The sequence below is a fragment of the Eublepharis macularius genome, chromosome 5 (genome assembly GCF_028583425.1).
Source record: "Eublepharis macularius isolate TG4126 chromosome 5, MPM_Emac_v1.0, whole genome shotgun sequence".
NCBI lineage: Eukaryota > Metazoa > Chordata > Lepidosauria > Squamata > Eublepharidae > Eublepharis > Eublepharis macularius.
In genome coordinates, this window is record NC_072794.1 from 66,609,082 (window position 1) to 66,632,850 (window position 23,769).

The 23,769-nt window shown below is 48.2% G+C and overlaps 1 protein-coding gene across 1 annotated transcript in view; it reads right to left on the minus strand.

The window, feature by feature from the left end:
- Nucleotides 1–6,702: 6,702 nt before the first annotated feature.
- Nucleotides 6,703–23,769, minus strand: part of GIPC2 (GIPC PDZ domain containing family member 2) — a 55,776-nt gene continuing 38,709 nt past the window's right edge. The window contains exon 6 of the mRNA XM_054979109.1: nt 6,703–8,680. Within this exon, the coding sequence (XP_054835084.1) occupies nt 8,529–8,680 (152 nt within the window). The 3' untranslated portion in view covers nt 6,703–8,528. The remainder of the gene's footprint in view (nt 8,681–23,769) is intronic.

A 23,769-nucleotide genomic window follows, 5' to 3' on the forward strand; every position in this document is an offset into this window, starting at 1 on the left:
AGAGTTGGTCTCCCCGCCCCCGAGGAGGGCATCTCTTGTTGATGCAGCCCCATGTAGGTGGGTTTTGTGGGCAGCCACCTCTCCTGGACAGGAGCACAAGTCTCTCTCCTTCCCCCAAGGGTGGGTAAGGGTCAGTGAGAATAGGGGAGGGGAAGTTGTTGTTTGTCTCTTTGGAAAAGTGATAAGCGAGGAGCATTACATGAGATCCTTTGGTGGGGAAAGTCGACTGAAGTGAAAATCTGTGGGAAAACCAAGGCCTTTTCTGACTCGAACCGGTTCTCGAACCGGTTCTTGAACCGGGCCTGGTCCATTAAAAGTTCATGGACCGTGGTCCGTGGAAGCCCACAAACCCCGAACCGGAGGTCCGTAGGCAAATGCCGGTCCGTGCCTATCTCTAATTAGGATTTAATGTTTTCAAGTAAGCAGCACATCTTATTATCTTGATCCAGAAACAAACTCACCCCTTTAATCTCAACATGGGAATTTCCAAAAGAGAAAATCTCCCGTAATTCAGGAGAGGAATTGTGAAATGATTTCTTGGTGTAACAGGTTGTTGAAAGGCAGCTATAGAACACACTAAATTTCTTGGATGCTATTGTGACACCTTATCCACACTCAGATTTTTTTTAATGACTGACAGAAGCAGATGGGATGTTAGGTAGGGGTGCCATTATTTTCACTAACATTTATCAACAACATTTTATGATGTCAGAGCTTAAGGAGAATTCATGAGACCTCTAATCCAGCCTTACCCTTCCAGCTCCACTCCAGTTCTTACTTTTTGCTTCCTTTCTGTAAACCTGTAACTAACACTCAACATTAGTTATAGCATTATGATTAGCAAGACTATGTCAGACACAGACACTACTGGAAGAGTCCTCCTGAGACATATAGAATGCTGATATTGATGGATAGTCTCTGCCTAATTATCCTGGCACTGATGAAACCCACACCTGTAGAAATCTCCATAAAGAAAGGAAGAGAAAGGAAGAGAACTCTGAGGGTTGTGTCGCTCACTCTATTGCCTGCCGCCAATACCTTTCTGCAGGCACCTTCAGATACCAGACTCCCTGCCCCCAAACTCCCTCAGCTCCTGGGATACACTTCCACAACTATACTTGCACCTGAGGCACCAATACCTTGGAGCTTTTGCTCCTTAAATGGAGAGTTAACCTTCATTAAGGAGGCAGGGCCACGATCACATTAATTCAGTGATGCCTAGGCATCTTATTTCACCAGTGGTGGTGGGGGATCCCCCACTTTCACCCTCCATCCCCTGCCTCCACTAAACTGGCCGGCAGGGGAGGAAGGCACAGGAACGGACCTCCTGGGTGTGCTCCCAGGGTGGTGCAACGACGTCACTCCTGGGAGCGACACCATTCCTTCACACCAAGAGCACTCCCACGCTTCTACACAGACTGATTTGGGCCCCAAACGGGACAAATTGACCCCATCTGAGGTCCAAATCGAGCCGCTGTGAAGCGCGCATGCACTCCTGCACCTGTGCAGTGATGTCATTGGAAGTGCCATCACTAGAAATGACATCATTGCACAGCCATGGGAGTAAAACTTGAAGAGGGGAAGATGGAGATAAGAATCAAATCTCCCCTCCCCCCCAGCCAGCAGAGTAAGGGGACCTTCAGTAGGCTTTTTTCTGTCCAATTAGAAGGCAACACTCTAGGCTCAGGGTTCCAAGTATCATTTCCCTGGTCTCAATACAAATTTGTAATACAAGCCTCCTCCACCCCCAACATCCCATCCCACTCACACAATCTCATGAGTCAAAAAAGAAAAAATTCTCATTTTTGAAACCAAAATATTTTTGAAAGAAAAATGTCTCATTTTTGAAACGACACAGAGCTTGCAGCCCAGGTCAGGTCTCTTAGAACTATGGCAAGTTTACATACTGCCTTTCCATACTTTGATCCTGTCCATACTACATTATTACTAGCTTAGTCTTACTTTCAGCTCCATTGTTATTCTACAGGATCATGATGGTTCTCCTGATATTCTGGACCCCACACTTGATAATGTGTCTGTGCTGTTTCCAAGGTTTAAAATATTTTCCATAGTCCTGGGAAGTAGCTCTTCCATGATCCTGTTTCGCATGGGATACAAAATGGGCCAATGCAGTAGTTTGCTCTCAGTTCATATCTTAAGGGATTATTTACATGCAAGGCATACTTCACAGTGACCCTATTAATAATCATTTTGGATTTTTGCCATACAAAAATTGATCTTCCTATTCCCTTGCTATGATAAAATCTCTTCCTGATGGTTATTAATGGGCAAATGGCAACCACCCAATAGTTAAGTTCAGGGATCCAGATTTTGGTTGAGCTTGGTAGCCAACTATCATTTCCATCAGCATTTCCACTCCCTGATTCACACAGGTAAAATAAGAACTCATTTTTGCACTGTTTGGAAAGGAGGTTTCATAGTGGATGAGTAGCCAGCAACATGTTAATAAGACTGTGGTAAACCCTCTCTTCCGATGCTGCATTCTAACCCAAGTAGCACCCATGTACATTCTAAAAGTGGCATTCTTTACTCCCCCTGTATTACTGGCAATTGCTCAAATATTGTGTTGCCAAGGGGTAATGGTTCTTTTAGATTTGATGGCAATAAACCCACATGTTGAAGGAAATGAGATTTATTACAATAATCTAGAGAAGTTTACATAAATGAACAAGTACAGAACAGAGAATATGCTTATGCCCCAGTTACCAACTACTGTTGGTAACCCCAAGAAACAACAATGGGTGGATCCCTGGTTGCACAGCGCTGCTATGTAGTTTAGCCTGAGCTAAAGTTCAGCTGTGTAGGGGTTCTCTAAGACTTATATAGAAGTTGTATGGCTGCACCTGTGCACTTGTTTTCCCCTAGTTGACCTTGGAGTGATGTATTCAAGGCCAATTGATAAGCAGTAGTGGCAAATGTCCTAAAAGAAAACCTGTATCAGGTACATGGTTTAACTTGTAAAAATCCCACTCCATAATACAATTACAGGACATTGTGAGCCCAGTTCTATTCCAACACCTCATGGCCCAAATGTTATCAGCAGAAAGCTATCTATCCTTAATTGTCCCCATCTGTATCTTTTGATGCTGTCAGTATTAAGTAGCCATCACAATTTCCGGCAGAAATGATGTCCATATGTTGACTTGCCTTGCCTGGAGCACTAAACAACCTTGATTTTGTGTTTATAAGCAAGAACATTCCATATTCACTCCTTTCCACCCAGTTCATCATTTATAAACATTGCATGTCTCCCCCACTTCCCTCATACTCATAACTCATGGAATAGGAGAGCTGTTACGAGCCCCTTTCTTTTTCAGTTAGATTTTTCCTTTAACCCTCTTCTCACACCAACTGGGTAGATTGCTGCCACCAGGAATTATATTCCAAAACTAGTAATAAAACCTGTTGTGGGGGAAAATACAACAGGCTCTAGAAAGGGGAGGGTGGGCAAATGGTGGCCTCATCCTCCGTGACTGATACCAGCTGGGTGAAGGAGGGTGGGCATTGCCTCATGTTCCACGCTTAATCTCGGCAGGGTGAAGGGGAGTAGGTATTACTTCATGCTCTGCTCCTAATCCCGGCTGGTACAGGGGGGGGCATTGCCTCCTGCTCCGTGCCCGATTCCAGTAGGGTAAAGGGAGGATGGGCATTGTCTCTTGCTCTGCGCTTGCTTCCAGCAAGATGAAGGTGGGGGATGGGCACTGCTGCCTGCTACACTTCTGATCCCGGCCGAGTGAAGGGTTGGACATTGCATCCTGCTCCACTCCTGATCCCGTCTGGGTGAAGGCGGGGGGCGGGGGGGTTGCCACCTGCTCCACACCTGATCCCAGCTGGGTGAACAGGAGGCAGGTATTGCCACCTGCTCCGCTTCTGATCCCAGCTGCGTGAAAGTGGGGGGCAGGCACTGCTGCCTGCTATGCTTCTGATCCCGGCTGAGTGAAGGGTTGGACATTGCATCCTGCTCCACTCCTGATCCCATACGGGTGAAGGCGGGGGGGGGGGGGTTGCCACCTGCTCCACACCTGATCCCAGCCTGGGCTTCCTGCTGCAGTGCACTCTCTGGAGGGACGGGCTGCCTCACCTGGTTTTCCCTCCATGACAGTGCCCTCTGGTAGCGACCAGGGTAGGAAGTGAGTTGTCTGGAACACACTTAGCCTTTTAAATAGTAGGGTAAGCAATTTAAATTTCCCTTTTAATAACGTGCCCAAGCATCAGGCTCCTTCATGGGACTATGTGGCCCTAAGGATAGGAATGGGATATAAAGGAATGACAGATACCCTGAGATTAAAATAAATAAATAAACATTTATTTTTACAAGAAGTGAATCAGTTTCACTCTAGTACTTAACTTTGATGGTTTCAAAGATCTCAGTTCTCAGTACTTAAGTTTCCTCATATAGGCTCAGTCATACAGATCTTCATAAACTTTCTCAGGAGCACACACAGTTTGCCTGCTTCAGATGAATTAATCTCTCACTCAAATATATATAGACTTTCTCTCAGGGGCACACACAGTTTGCCTGTCAAAACCAGAAGCAGGATAAATATTATTTCACAGACACGCACAGTTCAGGCTTCCACACAGGTTGCCTAAATGAACTTGAATGAGAAGCCCCTCAGGCTTCCACACAGGTAGCCTGCTCTGCCCAGACTGAATCTTTTCTCTCCACTCAGTAACTAAAAACAGCAGTTCACTCCGCCCACACTCTCAGTCATCAACCAATCATATCACTCACTCATCCCTCTCTTTCACCCTCACTCTTCACCTGTACCACACCAAGAATTTAAAGACACACACACTTAAAATCATTACAAGAGCCCTCAAAGATTTGTGTCTTCCTTTCCTCATCTCTTGGAAAGATTACAACAGAACAAGTGCTTAAACTTTAGCCCTTATCATTAGAATGAACCTAATTCTCACAGGTTTTCAGCTGTTACCCTTTTCAGTCATTGCCCCCAGACTTTGGAGCTCCCCGCCACTTGCTCTCTCACCCCTTGCCTTTTCAAATCTGGTAAAGATATTTTTGTTTTAAAAGGCTAAGAATTGAGTTGGATAATACTATTACATTTTTACACTGCGGTCAATAAATTGTGCTGATTTTATTGCTAATGTTCTCATCTTTGAGTCAGTATGGTGTTGGACTATGGAGGCCATACATCAAATGCCAATCTGCAGTCATGCAGTTCACTAAATTATTTTGGCCAAACAGAAAAACCTCTCATAGATTTGTTGGGAAGAGGGGTGGGATTGGATAACCATATCCCTCTACATAATCTTGAGCGCCTGGAGGAAAGGATGAGATATAAATGCAATTAATACATTAATGCTGTTTTATTGTTTTTTATTTTATTTCAGTATTTTAGTTTTATATGTGCATATTACTTGAAATCTTGGTCATAGATCCAGAGGAGTTAGCCTTGTTAGTCTGTAGTTGCAAAATAGTACTCGACTTTAAAGTTGGTTAGTCTTAAAGGTGCTACTGGACTTTTTACTACTTGAAACCTTGTATGTCATCTGACTGAAAGATGGATATAAACATTTTAAACAAGAATCAGCAGCATAGAGCTGTTTCAAAATGCAGTCAAGGAGAGGCTGTCCCATTTTAATTTCCCTAGAGAACTCTGAAAGTCACAGTTCTACCAAACCAGACCAGACCAGCTTAATCTACAAAAAAAAAGTGCTTAATTAGAACTCATCAATAAATTAAACATTACCGGTCATGCTGGCTTAAACAGAGACTTGGATTTCCTTGTTTACTACAATTTATGATAGTTCTGCAGGATCCAGTTTTTAGAAACTTTAACTGGCTGTTCCTAACATCTTTTGTCCTGCTGTTCAATGTGAAGGTGAGTATTACAGCCTGATTCTTCTCTGGCTCAGAATGTATATCAAAGCTAAAGAGAAAATCCTCTTCCTCCTTCTCAGACCCATTGTTGCAGCTGCTGCTGTACTAGATAGCAGCTGGAAGCCATCCAATGAGATGAACAGACAGAGAACCTCTCCATTACGAACACCTTCCACCTTTCCATTCCCCATCCCTGACATCACGGTTGCTGTTTCAGTGGTACCTAGGGACTATAATTTTCTATAATGCATTGGCACAGCATATACTAATTATCTACATTATATATAATTTATACATGAGATAGAATATAAAGTACCTGGGAGAAAGAAAGGGAAGAGTAGCAGCCATCAGTGGCAGCCAGATAAACTGAACTGGCATAAATGGATAAAATGAAGTGGCTTTGGGAAAGTCTGTGGCCCTCCTGATGACATCATAAGGAGCGTCACATGCTTTCCAAGATATTCTAGGCTTGGAAATAGAAGCTGGAAAAAATTAGCAATCTGTAAATTTTTTGACACAAATTCAGTTTTCCATAGTTTAATACCAAATCAAGCTTAAGAGAGCGTGAACTCAATGTTTTGCCAAGTGTGCTTTAATATGCAATCTGTATTATTTATACTTCTGATGTTTGGGTTTTTACTGGCTGTCTTACTCTGCTTTTGTTTGTGCTATCAACAATTGTTACCCCGAGAGTTTGAAGCCTGAGCATCAAAAAAAAGGAAAGGAAAAGAAAGGAAACACCTTATTTTATGGTGTCAGCTTCTAGTATCTTTCAATCATTTCAACCAGCCAGTGCATTAGTCACAAAATTTTATTTGAAGATTCATCTTAGAAGTGGCTAAAGTATTCATATTAGTAAACACTGTTCTTGTACATATCCAAGATTTAGCGATCTTTCCATTCTGTCTGATGAAGAGATGTGCATAGTTGAAAATCTTGCATAGTTTCAAATAGAAGATGTTCCAGTGAAGTTATCCAACTGGGAATGATCCCATTTAATCTAATTTCTGCTTTGTTATTTTATTGGCACATTAGCAATTCCTCAGTATTCCAAGATTTACAAAAACGGCATTAAAAAATCAAATGCTAAAGTTTACACACATTTACATAGTTATTGTGACATTAACACATCAATAAATAGTTACAATTTCTGCTTTTTTAGAAAAACCAACTGACAGGTTTTCATGCAACAATGGAGCTATAATAATTAAAATCACTTATTGAAAAATCCCACAGAAAGTTTCTTGTACGTGCCTCACTGAAATTACTGGGAATAACATTAAAACATATGCTGTTTCATATCTTTCATTTCAAAATGGATTTCACAGGATTGGTTCATGATCATGATGGATTGTATCTAAAGACTAGTATCAATACCACTTTTTGGATTTTCATTTTAGCCTTCAATGCATAGTTGAGTACTAAGTACCCTAAAAAGTTCTAAAACACAGATGAAGCATCAAAAAGTGTGAGTTTTCTGACTGCCCATTCAACATTTTCAATATTTTTTAGAAGTCAATAACAAGAAAAGCTTTAAATATAGGAACTTTGGACATGAAGTATTTCCAGAGTACTTTTTCTTTAAAGTTAATACAATCATTTAAGTCTCTTCTCCCCAGTGGTACCAATGACACTTCCCCAAATGACATTAACCAGGCCTTTTAACCTGGAATGTGTCATTGTGAATGGCCTCAGTGCAAAAGACAAAGCAGAATACAAACAAAACATTCTAGCCAACATATTTATGATTTATAGACTTGCAAAATGCAAACATTGATTTAACAATCACTTGTGAAAACTGCCAAAGTTTTGGGTCTATTATCCATAACACCTCCATGAGAAATAGTTCATTTCCCCCCCTCTGGCTGTTATGTAACATATAATATAAAAAAACAAGTTGCCTTATACTAAGCCATACTAACAGTTCATTTAGCTCAGTACTATCTACCCTGACTGGCAGCAGCTATCAGGCATTCTCAGCCCTTTGCTTGAGAAGTGCCATTTACCAAACCAATGGTGCACAAGGATGTGCAAAGCATCTGCTCCTCTCCTGAACCTTCTGTCCCTATTTGATCTGAAGCATATGTTTGTAATCCTTTGCACGTTTACCTGGGAGTAAGCCCCATTTAATAAAGTGAGAATTACTTCTGAGTAAACATACACAGGACTGTCCAGTAAGGCACTACTTTAAGGAAGAATCCTTAAAGAGACCATCAATCATCAAAGAAAGAAGAAAAGGCAAAGTCTGGTTACTTAATAATACATTATGTCAATACAATTGTGCTTCAATTCAACTAATACTGGCAAAATATTTTCTTGATGAGAAACAGTTCATTGTCACTGGATTTTTCAGCATTCCCTCTGGAACACGTCCAAGCTAAATTAAGAAAAGCAAATGTGCAAAACAAGTACTCAAAGAATAAAGTTTTCTTAAAAGATTTCCAGTGAATGTATCTCAAATTAAGTGCCTTATCAGCTTAAAAGCTTCATATGATAAAGACTTGAACCGCAAATTTATTTGAAAATAAATGTATTCGCTTCAAACAATACATTAGATGCTTCTGTTTAGCAGGCCTGTTTTATATCCCATGCAATGCACACAGCAGTACATTTTAGGTCTCCAGCCTTCACACTGTGCTCTACTAAACCTGTCTAATTCTCATTAAAATCGTCCTTGCATTGCATCACCTATGGCTCCCCATACATCAAAAACAAATTCATCTGGAAATGCAAAATCTCCTAGAGCTTCATCAAGCGCAATTGCAAACTCGTCTGGGTTGTTCTTGCCTTTTCCAGCTTCTACCATTGTTGCAGCTGAAAACAAGAAGACAGAATATAAGATGTGCCAGGCAGGTTCATCTAGTCCAGCATCCTGTTTCACACATCAGCCACCCAGATGTCCTGGGAAAGCTTAAAAAGGAGGACACACAGACCAAAGTCTTGCCTTGTTGCCAATTCCAGGCATCTGGAATTCAGACACTCTCCCTAAGGCCGTTTCCACACACGTTGAATAATGCACTTTCAATGCACTTTAGTTATCCTTTAAAAGTGGATTTTTTGTTCCACACATGGAAAATCAGTTACAAATGTTCACTAAAGCATATTGAAAGTGGATTATTCAACGTGTGTGGAAACGGCCTAAATGTGAAAGTTCCAAAAGGAGTTAATTTGACCTAGTGCATTTTCATAGGCATGAATATGAAGTTAAATTTAAGTGGTCATTACGATATTGGGGGATCAATTCTAAGCAGGACTACTCAAAAGCGAGTTCCAGGTTCTACAATAGGGCTTACTCTCAGAATAGCATCCTTAGGATTGCAGCCTATCTGCAATGGACCTGTTGAAAACCTATATCCTATGTACTGGCTAAGTCAAATATGCGTGTGAGCGCACATGCACATGCACATGCACACACACCAACCTTGAAAATCCCCAATGAACAGGTTATAGAGAAAGCTTACAGAATATCTTTGAGATCAGAGTTTCCCAGGGTGTTATAGTTAACTTCATACATATACATCAGAAAGAGAGAGAGACCTAAAATGGATTAAAGATTGAAAATGACAATTGCCTATAGAAGTTCATATAATCCCAAAAATTTGGCTGGGGGGATATAAAGATGAGAGTAAGCCTTTTAAATATGTGGCCTGGGTGAAAAGGCAAAAGTAAAATTTGCCTCCATGGTTACTGGCATATTTCCATCCCCTGCAAATGCAGATAAACGTGCTGGAGCTGATAGAGTCTTCAGTCTAGGTATGGAAGGCCTAGGTTGGCCAGAAACATCGGGTTTGTCCCATCGGGTTTGTCCCATCGCTATTTGTCCCATTGGGGAGATGCACGTGCAGCTCATCTGTACATGTGCAGCTCCCTAATGCTTACCCTCTGGGATGTTCTGGGCTGGTGGAATGGCATGGGGGAGACACTGAAGCCCCCCAACCCATCCCCATGTCTTAATCTCAATTAGTACCTTGCATACTTGGAAATGAAGTTTAATGAAAAATAAACCATACTATGAGAGAAAGAATGAAGTAATGAAAGAGAAAATATATATTTAACTTTTACTTAAACACTTACTAAACATATTTCAGACTAGATATGGGCACAAACGGGGTAAAAAGGAACACACTGTTCGTAGTTTGTTGCCATCGACGAACACAAACAGACGAACAGTAACGAACATGTCCCGTTAACGAACATGTTTGGTGTTCGTTGTTCATGGGGGCCAGAACGGCACCCGTTTGACTTAGAGAGCTCATATTCACAGGGAGTGATCAGCAGGCTCTCCTCCAGCTATCACCCAAGTTTGGTCAAGATTGCAATATGGATCTTGGACCTATACATTCCTAAATCTGACGCCCCCAGGAAACTCCCCTTCGATATAATTGGAGCCACCAGTTGACTTTGGCCCCATGTACAAGTGGTGGACTCGAAGGCGGGCTGTCTCCCCTCTAGGGGGCGGGTGGTGTTGCCGCTTGCCAGTGGCACCCCCCATGTGACCACCCACCAGGCCTCCCACAGGCTACTTTCCGCCTCGGTATAGAGGTGGGTGATGTTTGTGGCCGCCGACCCTGGTGGGCTGGGGGAGGCAGTGGTGTGCCGCCTCCTCTCTAGGGGGCGGAGGTGTGGCTGCTTGCTGGTGGCACCCCTCCTGTGCCTGCCCGCCAGGCCTCAGAGAACTTGATATTTCCAGCGTAGGCCGGAAGGAGTGTGATGTCTGCGGCCGCTGGGCCTCGTGGGCTCGAGGAGGCGGTGGTGTACTGCCCTCTAGGGGGTGGGGAGTGTGGCTACTTGCTGGCGGCACCCCCCCCCCCGCGCTCTCCCGCAAGGCCTCAGAGAACTTGATATTTCTGATGTAGGCTGGAAGGAGGGTGATGTATGCGGTCGCCGAGCCTCATGGGCTCGGGGAGGTGGTGGTGTGCTGTCTCCCCTCTAGGGGGCAGCATGTGTGGCCACTCACCAGCAGCACCCCCCATGTGCCTGCCTGCCAGGCCTCAGAGAACTTGATATTTCTGGTGTAGGCCAGAAGGAGGGTGATGTTTGTTGCCGCCGGGCCTGGCAGGCTCAGGGAGATGGTAGTGTGCTGTGTCCCCTCTAGGGGGTGGGGTGTGTGGCTGTTCACCGGCAGCACCCCCCTGTGCCCACATGCCAGGCCTCCCAGAGGCTACTTTCCGCCTTGGTATAAAGGTATGGTATAGACAGGTTTCTCAATAGACAAGTGCATCGCGGTATGGGATAGATGTATAGGATAGAGGGTTGCGTGGATACATTGAATACCTGTATTGGATTGACAGGAGAGACAAATACCGTGTACAGGGATATTGGGGAGACAGGTGGATTGCATAAATATCTGCGTTATTCCATCATTAGAAAGTTGGAAGTAAAGAACCAAGGGTGGGAGGTGGGGCCCGCCCCTAACATGTAGAAGCGGAGGCTCACATGCCAGCCATCAAGGCAGTGGAGGATGCCTTCCTCCCCCCCCCCCGTCATGGGGGAGGTATCGGTTCCTCTAGGAAAGGGGATTGTGGGCAGACAGGTAGCTGCCCTCGTTGGGAGCTGTGGGCTGCCCACTGCATCACCCACCAACCTGCCTTCACAAAAACAGCAGTCTATTCAGCATCAGCACCCTATGGAAGACGGCAGTTCCACAGAATACACACCACTCAGAGACACCTCACCTATGCAGGCAGTAAGTAGTGTAGGCTGCTGCCAGCATTACCCTCCTTCCTGCCTTCGTGGAAAGGATGGGATGGACAGGACAGGAGAGGTCACAGGGCAGGGGCGGGGCAGTTCCAGAGAGGGAGAGGTCGAAAGAGGGACCGGGTACTTGTCTGGGAGAGGACAGAGGCTTCCTGGCTGCATTGCGCAGCAGGACCAGGACGGAGGACCCCAACATCCACCCTGAAGGAGTGCGCAGACTGTTGCTGGAGAGGTGTGTCTGCCCCTCCTGTGTTGAACTGGAAACTGCCGCCAACATCACTCACCTTCCTGCCTTCACAGAAAGGAAGTGAGTCGCAGGACCCATTCCCCCCATGCACAGAGGGAACAGCAGGTGCCCATGGATAGGGGTGCACCGTGCAGCACAACCATATGCACAACAGCTCTTGAGCTTCCCCTCGTGCCCAAAAGCAGCAGCAGCAGACAGTACCCACCTTCCTGCCTTCACGGAAAGGGTGGGAGGGACACATTCCCCCCTGATCAAAGGGGACAGTAGGTGCCATGGAAAAGGGAGTACCGTGTGGTACAACCCTATCAGCAACAGCAGCAGAGCTGTCCCTCATGGCCAAAAGCGGCAGCAGCTGACATCACCCACATCCTGCCTTCACGGAAAGGATGGGATGGGCAGGAGAGGAGAGGTCGTTGGGAGGGGTCGTACTGGTTCCATCCAGAGGGGGGAAGAGGTTGAAAGAGGGGACATCCAGGACCTTCTCAGGGAGAGGAGGACAAAGGGTTGTTTGTCACAACCGCATTGTAGAGCAGGACCAGAAAGGCCCAAAGGCAGCAGCTGTGCCATGATAGTCCCCCATGCCTAAAGGCGGCGGCAGCTGACATGACCCACCTTCCTGCCTTCACGGACAGGATGGGATGAGCAGAACAGGAGAGATCATTGGGAAGGGTCATTCCGGTTCCATCCAGAGAGGGTAAGGATGAAAGAGGGACCCGTCCGGAAACTTGTCAGGGAGAGGATGCGATGGGCAGGACAAGTCGTGGGGAAGGGTTGTATTGATGCCATCTAGAGAGGGAGAGGTTGAAAGAGGAAGCATCCGGGAACTTGTCAGAGAGGATGCGATAGGCAGGACAAGTTGTGGGGAAGGGTCATATTGGTGTCATCCAGAAAAGGAGAGGTTGAAAGAGGGAACAGGAACTTGTCTGGGAGAGGAGGACAACGGGTTATCAGCCATGGAAGCAGCCCCGAGAACTGAGGAGGGGTAGAGCCTGCTGCATAGGGCCTTGGCCTAGAACCACAGTAGACTTGGGGTGGCTCAGAGCCCAGGTAGGTCCAGGTCGAAAGAGGGATACCCAAGTAGGTTGAGGTTGACCTTGACAAAAGTCAACATGTCCTCCAGGTCTGGGTGCAGACGTGCGTGGCGGGGACGGAGGTCTCCCAGGTGGGAGAACACCCGCTCGCTCTGCATGCTAGTGGGAGGGCAGGACAAGATGTTGGTTGCCACAATTGACAGGTCTGGCCATACGGCAGATTTACTTGCCCAATACTCCAAGGGGTTGGAGGGGGGGGCTCGGTGGACTCTATGAGGTACTCTCGCACCATAGCCCTTGCCAAGTCCTCCACTGCGAGAGATGCACCCACTGTGCTGCAGCCAACCACACAGCCCACCGACAGGGCCCAGAGATCAAGTGGGGCCATTTAGGTGGGTCTCTCCTGGCGTGGCTCTTTTCCTAACTCCTCCCCCTCCTCCTCCGCCGCCCGCTCCTCGCCCTTGCCTGGTTCCCCCCAGCCTGCCTTCTCTTTCTGCAAATGGAGCACCACTGTGCGGAGCTCCTTTTTCCAGTGCTGCATTTGACCCGCCCACATGGCGATGCTGCCCTTGATCCGGGGGTCACAGAGGGAGGCCATTTGGTACAGCACCTCGTGGTGCAGAGGATGCAAGCGCTTGGCCATGCATGACTGTATCCTAGACCCTGGGGAACAGCTCTTTCTTGTGTTCGAGCTCCTTGGCCAGGAACTGGTCAAGCCCGTGGATCAGGGGAATGACCTGACCCAGGCTGGCATTGTACAACCATAAGAGATCGGTGGCCTCCTTAAAGGGTTTCAGCATCCGGGGCATCTGGGCAAGGACTCTCCATTCCATGGCTCCACTCCCCTCCTCAGAACGTCCGTGGATGACAGGATGTCCTGCAACAGGCCGTTCTGCTCCACCAGACGACACATCATATCGTAGGTGGCGTTCCAGTGGGTGGGCAGGTCCTCCAGAGGTGGTGCTCGGGGTCCCCCCTTCCCCTGCCTCTGGAACAGCTTGCGGGAAGAGTTGATACTGCGGAAGAAGTGGGAAGCGATGCAGCAGCAGCTGTCCAGCAGATTGCACGTCCACAATATTCCCTCGTAACAGCTGTCCCTTGGCTTGCTCCCCAACCTGAGCACATCCCTCATCACCAGGTGCAGCTTCTGCACCATGCACACCAGGCCCAGGACGGATGCCTCTTTCAGGGCTGCCAACATGTTGCTTCCCACGTCTGTCACCATGAAGCCACGGACAAACCTTCCCCCCCCCCGGCCGTCCACTCCCTCAGTGCCCTCTTATGGTGGTGGTGATGTTCTTCCCGGCATGAACCTTGTCCATGCCCAGGGCCTGGAGAAGAACTACCCTGTAGCCCGGTGTCAAGCATGACACCTTTTTCCAGGGGCCAGTTCTTGGCCTGGGGTGGCGGAGGTCCTCTGGTTGCCACCAATGGGCGGTGATGGCAAGGTAGCCATGATGGCTCCAGAGGTCGGCCGTGAAGTGTATTGTATGGCCTTTGGTGGCCAACAGCTCCCTGAGCACCATGTCATGACGGCATAGAGAACCATGGGGCAAAGTGCTGAAGCAGCCTTTGGAAGCCCATGCCCTCCACGTCAGATAGGGGAAATCCTTGCAGGGCAGTCATATCTGCCACAACATGAATGACCGCCTCCAGAGCCCTTGATCTCACCCTTTTCAACTGCACTATCCCTGACCCTGATGGAACAACCTCCCCAAGGGTGGCCTGCCTGAACGTTCCACTCCCACCAGCAGCACCCTCAGGGCAAGGCTTCTTGCTTGGGGTGGATTCCGGTGACCCTCCCACTGATCCAACCTCAGAGGAGCTGGTAGCCCTCTGCCTCCCCCCGCTGGATGTTTCGCTGGCCAAGGACGGAGACCACAGGCTTGGGTGGCATGTCTTTTTTTTTTTTTTTAATAAATTTTTTATTTTTCATAGCTACAAAACACTACACAAAACTATCACAAGGAAAGGGGAGAGGGAAGGGACAAAGGGGGGGGTGGAAAAAGAAAAGGGGGGGAATGAACTACAAACACTAAACACTACACTTCAATGTTTCCCTTCATACTGTCATAATACAAAAATAGCTCCATAAAATAATGATGGAGTGGTTAATCATACAGAGAATAAACATTTCAAATTCTGGTTAAACTTTCCTCCCCCTTCTAGGTCCCGGACGCAATTCTCTCTGTGCAACTGCTGTTGCGATGCTCTCCTCCTCCCCCCCCCCTCCGGCTCCTCCTTTTCTTCGTTCTTGGTGCAGCAGAGTTCTGGGTTTTTATTCTCAAAATCCTTTAGTTGATCTTCTGATAATATCTTATAGGCCTGATCTTTATATCTGAACCATATTCCTTCCGGGAATAACCATTTGTACTTTATTCCATGGTCCCTCAGAAGTGCTACAAACTTTTTATATTTAAAACGCCGTTTCCGGACTAGAAATGGAACGTCCTTCAAAATCTTGACTTTCAAACCCATAAAGTCCAAATCCGCATTGTATGAGTTATATAGGATGGTGTCCCGAATCTTTTTAGATGAAAAGTCAATAATGATCTCACGAGGCAACTGTCGCTTTGTTGCATATTTTGAAGAAGCCCGACGGACCTCCAAAATGGCGCTTTTAACCTCTTCTTTAGTCGTCCTCGCGGGTGTCGCCAGTAGTTCCGAGACCAAATCCCACAGATCCTCATTTTCCTCCTCTTTCACGTTTTGGAGACGCAAAATTGTCTGCGTTCGTTCCACCTGTAGCCCGATCAGCTGGTTCTCCACCAACTTCAGGTCCTTTTTTGTAGCCTTCACAAGTGACGCACTTTCCAGAGCAGACTTTTCTGCCCCCCCCCGCTGCTGCCTTAATGGTTTTCACCTCGCTTTCAATTAAGCCCACCCTTTGATCAGTTTCGTTCAGCTTGTCAACAAAGGGTTTTATAGCTTCCACCACCGCCCTGCGTACCAACTCTTCGAGCGACTCCCCCTTCTGCAAGGTAGCCGAGATTGACTTACCGAGAGCGGGACTTTGCCTCTTTGCTGCCATTTGGGGGGGGGGGGGCGCCAACAAAATTCTGGAACTCAACGAAGGGGAAGAGCGAGTCTTCTTCAGATCAACCTCTCCTTCACAAACGCTTGTAGAACAGAAGGGATTCGCTTGTTTACAGGCTTCCGCCTGTTTCTTTTACTTGCCGTTTCTCGTTGCCCGGCGGCACTCGAGGCGCCGCGCACATCTGCCGGCCTCCATAGGGACAAACGGGCAATTCCCCCCCCGCATTGATTTCGGGGAGTTCTTCCCGCCGCGTCCCGGACCCTGGCTCCCTCCCTGGGAGTCCTGGGGGCTAATCCTTGCGGGTCAGCCGCCCGGTCAGGGTGCCCGGTCGTTTCCTCCCGGACCAGCCGAGAGGAGCGTCCGGCATGGCTGAGAAAACGAAACCGACCAGGCTTGGGTGGCATGTCTTCAGGTGCCTAGTTAGGACCATCGATGACAGGTGCTTTGGGTCATTGCCCCTGTGCACCAGGCCATCACAGACACAGCACTGCACTACACAGGGGTCATTTGGAAAGCCCCCAAAGTGCCTCCATACAGAGAGTTTCAACTGTGGCTCACTAACTGTACCAGGGGAAGGAGGATGAAGGGTTACTGACTGCACCGTGGAGCTGGCAATGGAAGACAGAGTGAGGGGTGGACTGCAGACAGGGACAGCACCAGGAGTTTGGAAAGGGGAAGGGATGGATGTTCCGTCGAACCCCAACCATTCCTCCATGGATCCCTCGCCCTCCTCCTCCTCAAACAGTTTAAAGAGTTCCTCTTCCCCTGGTGGCAAGAGCTCTTCGGCCTCCTCCACAGCCCCCACAGGTGATTTTTGGGGAGCGGGAGTCTCTGCTGCCCCAGAGCCCTGCCCAGTACTGCTTCCTGCGGGGCAACTGGGACAATCTCTGCACTTCCCCCTGCAACCACCCTTGGCTCCTGCCCGAAGCATTATGCCAGCAAACAAGAATTAAGGAGGAAAGAAACGGAGAGAACGCTGTGAGCCCTCAGCCGAGGTGCCCACTGAGCTTGGCTCCAGGACCTGGTAGCAGCCCTGGAACCAGTGGGAGGGGATAGAGCCCTAGCCCAGTACTCCCAGAGACCTGACCGGATCAGACACTAATAATCAGGGTGAGCCCTCAGCCGAGGTGCCCACTGAGCTTGGCCCGAGGGCCAGGCAGCAGCCCTGGAACCAGCACTCCCAGAAACCTGACCAGATCAGTCACCAATAATCAGAGTGAACCCCCAGCCAAGGTGCCCACTGAGCTTGGCCCAGAGCCGGGCAGCAGCCCTGGAACCAGAGGGAGGGGGTAGAGCCCTAGCCCAGCACTCCCAGAAACCTGACCAGATCAGGCACTAATAATAATGTGAGCCCTCAGACGAGGTGCCCACTGAGCTTGGCCCCAGGGCCTGGCAGCAGCCCTGGAACCAGAGGGAAGGGGCAGAGCCCTAGCCCATCTCTCCGAGAAACCTGACCAAATCTGGCACTGCTAATCATAATAATCAGTGTGTCCTCAGCCGAGGTGCCCACTGAGCTTGGCCCCAGGGTCTGGCAGCAGCCCTGGAACCAGAGGGAGGGGTTAGAGCCCTAGCCCAGCATTCCCAGAAACCTGACCAGATCAGGCACTGATAGTAATAATAATCAGTGTGAACCCTCAGCCGAGGTGCCCACTGAGCTTGGCCCCAGGGCCTGGCAGCAGCCCTGGAACCAGAGTGGATAGATCCCTATCCCACCCACCACACACACAAAAAATACCAGCTCCAATGCACTCTCCCTGTCTCTCTCCCAAAAGGCTAGCAACAGCTCTGTCCCACTCCAATGCCCGCTGAAACTGAAAGCCAGAACAGGGAGCGCAGTGCCCTTTTATAACCAGAGGTCATATAGAGAAAAGCAGGAGGTCTGTGATTGGCAGTCAGAACTGCCTAACAGGGTTTGCAGGGATGAGATTGGATTGCCCATGGCTATAGAACACTACCACTCCCCCCTGGTCTCTGAGAGCTCCCACATAACCAACTGCAACCAATTTGGACTTCCACATTTGGAAGGAAGACCTGCCCATCCAGCTAAGTTGGGCTTAGATTGGAAGGTTCTTTTTCACTTACCGTGAATCTTCCTTTCTTTGTGGTCCGAGAGTGGGGCAGTCAGTCCTGACTCATGGGTAGCTCCTCCTCCTTCCAAGCAGGGTCGGACAAACTTGCGATCCTAGGGAGAGGGGCTCCCCTCGGCTCTCCAGTTCGTTTTCAAGCCCGGAACACCCTCCAATTTCTGCACCTGTCAATAACTCAACTCACAACTAACAGACACTCAATAAGACAAAACATAAACAGGAACAAACGAACTCAAACAAGTTCTAAATCCCTTCTCCCTATCATATAGTTAGTATAAACCACTAGTGTTCCTATACAGTGTCTCAGGGTGGGATTTGGACTGCCCCACTCTCGGACCACAGAGAAAGGAAGATTCACGGTAAGTGAAAAAGAACCTTCCATTCTCCCGTGGTCCTGAGAATGGGGCAGTCAGTCCTGACTCATGGGATATACATCTAGCAGTGAATCTCTGGGTGGGAGCTAACCTATGTATTACAGAACATGTTGTAATACCCGTCTCCCAAAGGCAGCCTCCGCCGAGGCCAACTGATCTATTCTGTAATGTCTAGTAAATGTATGAACCGATTTCCACATTGCCGCTCTGCAAATCCTCTCCAAGGAAGGGAAAGACCTATAAGCTGCAGAAGTAGCTGCCCCCCTCAAAGAGTGAGCTGTGATCCCTGTGGGCAACTCCACCTTCCTATTCCTATAAGCTAAGACTATGCATTCCTTAATCCATCTACTCAATGTGGAAGTTGATACCCTGTCTCCCATACAGCAGCTTCTAAAAGATATAAATAGACTCTCTACCTTCCGGATATACCTGGTCCTATCTATGTAAAAACTCAGTGCTCTCCTAACATCTAACCTGTGCCACTCTTTTTCCCTATCATGTTTTGGATTAGCACAGAAGGAAGGCAAAACTATGTCCTCTTCTCTATGGAAAAGAGAATTCACTTTGGGAATGAAAGCAGGGTCTAGTCTGAGCACTACCTTGTCATTATGGAAGGTACACAACTCACTATTCACTGATAGCGCCCTAAGTTCTGACACCCTCCTGGCCGACGTTATCCCTACTAGGAATACTGTTTTTAAAGTCAACAACTTAAGGGAACAAGTAGCCATAGGCTCAAACGGTTCCTTCGTAAGAGCTGTCAGTACCAAATTAAGGTTCCACGTCAGAAATCTATGGACTTGTGGTGGATTCAACAGCATGGCGCCTCTCAAAAATCTTTTAATATGCGGGTGTTTCGTGAGTGATATTCCTCTTTTCGAACCCAGCACTGCCAACAATGCCGCCACCTGCCTCCTCAATGTGCTCGTGCTGAGCCCCTTCTCCAGTCCTTCCTGTAAGAATAGCAAAATCTTCTTGACAGAAGCCTTCGTTGGAACCAGACTCCTCTCCATGCACCACGAATGGAACACTTGCCACGTATTATTATAGATCCTGTTCGTCGAACTTTTCCTCGATGCCAACATTGTAGAGATGACACTCTCGTCGTATCCGAGGCCCATCAATTGACTGCGCTCAACCTCCAGGCTGCCAGATTTAATGTCTCCGGGTTTGGATGACATATTCCGTCCTGGGTCAGCAGATCCTTCTTGCATGGAAGCCTCCACGGTTCCGACTGCGACAGTCTCTTGAGTTCCTGGAACCATGGTCTCCTGGGCCAGAACGGTGCAATTAGAATTACCGCTGCCCGCTGTTCCACAACCTTTTGAACTACCCTGTGAATGATCCTCAACGGTGGAAACGCATACAGGAGACCTTTGGGCCAGTCCACATTCAAGGCGTCTATTCCTTCTACGTGTTGTTCCTTCTGTCTTGAAAAGAATCTCGGAAGTTGAGTGTTCCGAGCCCGTGCAAATAGATCCACTTCCGGCTTCCCGAACCTCTGGCATATCTGGGCGAAGACCAGAGGGTCCAGCCTCTATTCTGCCTGGTCTACCAGGTTCCTGCTTAGCCAGTCTGCCAGATGGTTTTGTTGGCCCGCCACGTGAACAGCCTTTAGGGACCTTAAGCTTGCCAGGTGAAGATCTCCTCTGCCTCCGCAATCAGAGCTTTGAACCTGGTGCCTCCCTGTCTGTTCATGTAGGCCTTTGCCATCATGTTGTCTGTTTGCACAAGAACATGATGGCCTTTTAAATAGCTCTGTAGCTCTTGTAGACCGTTCTTTATGGCCCTTAGTTCGAGGAGGTTTATGCTGAAGCATCTTTCCGACTTGTTCCACAGACCTTGAATCATTCTGTCCTGCATGTGCGCACCTCAACCTATCAGACTTGCGTCCGTGGTTAGCACGATCCTTTTCGGTTCTCTGAGTGGTACGCCCTCTATGAATCTGATCGGATTTGTCCACCACTCCAATCTTACTGCCAGAGCCTCCAGAACCTCTACTACCTTCTCCCCTCTGGTCATTATTATCCTTTGGTACGGGCGAAGGAAGCTTTGCAAAGGCCGTGTTTGAAAGCGGGACCACTGAAGTGTCTCTTGGCATGACACCATCATTCCCAGAAGCTTGGCCAACAGCATCACCTCCACTCGTCTGTTCCTCTGAACTTCCTGAACCATCTCTATGATTTTCTGTCGTCTCTCCAACGACACAAAAGCCCTGTATTTGATAGTGTCCACAATAACTCCCAAGTGTGTAATCATCTGGGTAGGCGTCAGGGTGCTTTTCTGCCTGTTGACGACAAATCCGTGCCTTTCCAGACAGTCCATCGTAACCTTCACTGCTGACTGGGACGACCACATGCATGAGGATTTTATCAGGATGTCGTCGAGGTATGGGCACAGAGCTATCCCCTGAGTTCTGAGGAAGGCTATTAGAGTCACTAAAACCTTGGTAAACACTCTCGGAGAAGATTTCAGGCCGAATGGCAGGGCCCTGTATTGATAGTGTTTCCCATCGTAAGCGAAGCTAAGGTACTTCCTGTGTGACCTCCTTGTAGGGATATGTAAATAGGCCTCCGACAGATCTATGGAAGCGAGAAAGTCTCCCTTCTGAATGGTCTGTATGGTTGACTTCATCGTCTCCATTTTGAACTTGCGTGATTTCACATGACGATTTAGCCATTTCAAGTCCAGAATAGCCCTGACATCCCCATTCTTCTTTGGAACGATGAAAAACACGGAATACACTCCCTGCCTCCGTTGTCTCACCGGCACCGGTTCTATGGCCTGTATCTCCAACAGATGTCGGATGGCCTCTCTCACCTTGAGATGTTTCTGTATGAGAGTGTCCCATGGTAACTGAATGAAACGGCGTCGCGGAATCTTGTCGAACTCCAAAGAATAGCCCTTGGATACTATTTCTAACACCCATTTGTCCAAGATCGTTTGCTTCCATTGATCGGAGAAATGCTGCAGTCGTCCCCCGATTTGCATGACCATCGGCCAATAGTCATGCTTGACCTCCTTTCTTTTGGCCTTTTGCCTGTGTGGGTGATTTTCTGAAGTTGAATGACCACCGGTCACTCCCTTGTCTTGATTGCCAACGGTTTCGAAAGGGTCTGTCTGGTCCCGGTCTCGAGAACCTTTTGTTATCTCGAAAGGGCCGTTGACCTTTGTATTTCGCATCTTTCTTCCTGGACGGCAGAACCTTCTTCTTCTCAGTATCTTCCACCAGGTACCTATCCAAGGCCTCTCCAAAGAGCTTACTCCCCGAGAAGGGAATGGCTGCTACTCTACTACGCGCTTGTGGGTCTACATCCCAATTCCTAAGCCATGTGTTACGCCGGGTGGTGACGTGAAAACCCATGGCCCTGGACGACATTTGGAAGGCATCCAATGTAGCATCCGCCGCAAAGGCTGAGGTAAGAGCAATCTTCTTTGCTTCGTTTTTAATATCTTTGGGAACCTCGCTCCCTGCAGTAGCCAGGTCTGAAGCCCATGTGTATGCTGCTCTGGCAAAAAGTGACGCTGTAGCTGAGGCTCTCAGTGCTGCCGATGAAGCTTCATAGTTCCTGCGCAGAGCTTGCTCTATCTTTTTATCTGGAGGGTCCTTTGGCACACCTTCTGCATCCATTGGTAGAATCGATGACGTAGCAAGAATCGAGACAGGATCATCCACAGTAGGCAGCCTAACCTGCTTTGCCGAATCAGGGGTCAAAGAGTAAAACTTAATGAAAGCAGAATGATATGTTTTGGGTTTCGCAGGATTGTCCCATTCAGCCTTGAGGATGCTGTGAAAGGCAGCGGGGAGTGGCACCCCTGACTGTTTGGGCCCCATTTTTGGAAGTGCCCTTTCTAAGCCCTGTGGATATAATTGCTCAGAATCTTGGGACCCTGAAGGAGTCTGGGAAATCTCGAGTGTCCTAAGGACCTTAGCCAGTAGTTTGTTGTATACCTCTTGAGGAAAAAGCCTGGTCTGCAGTTGGCCTACATCTTCCTCCTCCTCATCTGAAAGCTCTCCCTCCTCACTCTGTGAGGATTGCTCATGTAAATCCGAACCTGAAGGGGAATCCTCTGACACACTGGAGTCTCCCTCTAGCCAACTCTCCACCTTCTTTCTCTTTGATTTAGTGGCCACGGATGGCTTGGCATGTCTCTTCCGACCTGGGAGAGATTGTCCTGCTGTCTCTGAACCGGGGTTTACAGCCTGATTCCTAAAGTCTTTCACAGCCCCTTCCACATTTTTCTTTATTTCTGACCTAATCCATGCCAATATATTGGCCTTAGCTTCTTGGCCAGAAAGGTCAGGTTCTGTATCTAGAGTCTCGCTCTGGGATAAGTGGGGTGATAAAGGGGGGCTGGATGACTCCATACCACTGAGGGTTAATTCCACCGTCCTCCCCTCCGTCGCTTTCGGCTCCACCGCCATTCCCGCCAAAAACTTCCCTGCATAGAAAGAGGGAGAATACCAATTGCGGGAACACACTGAGCTGAGCAGCCCCCATTAGGGCCTGCTAGAAGCCCCTCCGGAGCCCCAACTGGTGGGCGGCAAGCACCCCCCCCTTCAAAATGCCTCTTACCTTGATCTGGTGTTCCGGCGCTAAATGGGGCTTTGCCGCTCTTTTTCTCCTGCTGCTGTAGCCACGGCTTTTCTGCCGCAGCTTTTTCAGCCGCGGCTGCGCCGTTCGCAAGGCTTCGCGCCAAAAAAGCAGCCGGTTTTGTTTACTGCGGTCGCCCGGCTGTCTCCCTGACTTAGCCTCAGCCCCTGCAGAAGCCGGGTTCCCACTCCTGGGAAAAAACGTCGACTCTGCTGCTCGCAGTCAAATCATGCCCCCACCTGATTCGGGAGTGGTGGGTATGGGGGGGGTGGAGGAACAAGTCCTTCCTTTTCCCCTGCGAGCGAGCGCCTGCAAATGCCTTTTCTTCTTTTTTCTTCCCGAGGATCGTTTGCTCCAGAGAGCAACGAAGTTTTCTTCCCCGCAGAAGCAGGGCCGGAAAAAACTGGAGAGCCGAGGGGAGCCCCTCCCCCTAGGATCGCAAGTTTGTCCGTCCCTGCTTGGAAGGAGGAGGAGCTACCCATGAGTCAGGACTGACTGCCCCACTCTCAGGACCACGGGAGAATGGAGTTTCCAGGGCAACAGAAGGAGTGCAGACAGAGTTCAGGCAGTCCCTGCCTCCATTGCCAAGGGAATTGATTGAAGGTGCCTGACTGTTTTCACGAACAGCGGACAAACGCAACAGACCAGGCTTGCGACAACCACTTGTTCATTTACAATGGCGCCTTACGAATGGCTTGTTTGAGAACAGACGAACGGGTTGTTCGTGGGAAGTTTATTGCTGTTCATGCCCATGTCTATTTCAGACTCAAAACATTTTGTTTGTCAGTGTGAAAAAAAAACTACAAAATTTGAGCTTCCAAATCTATTAGGTTGT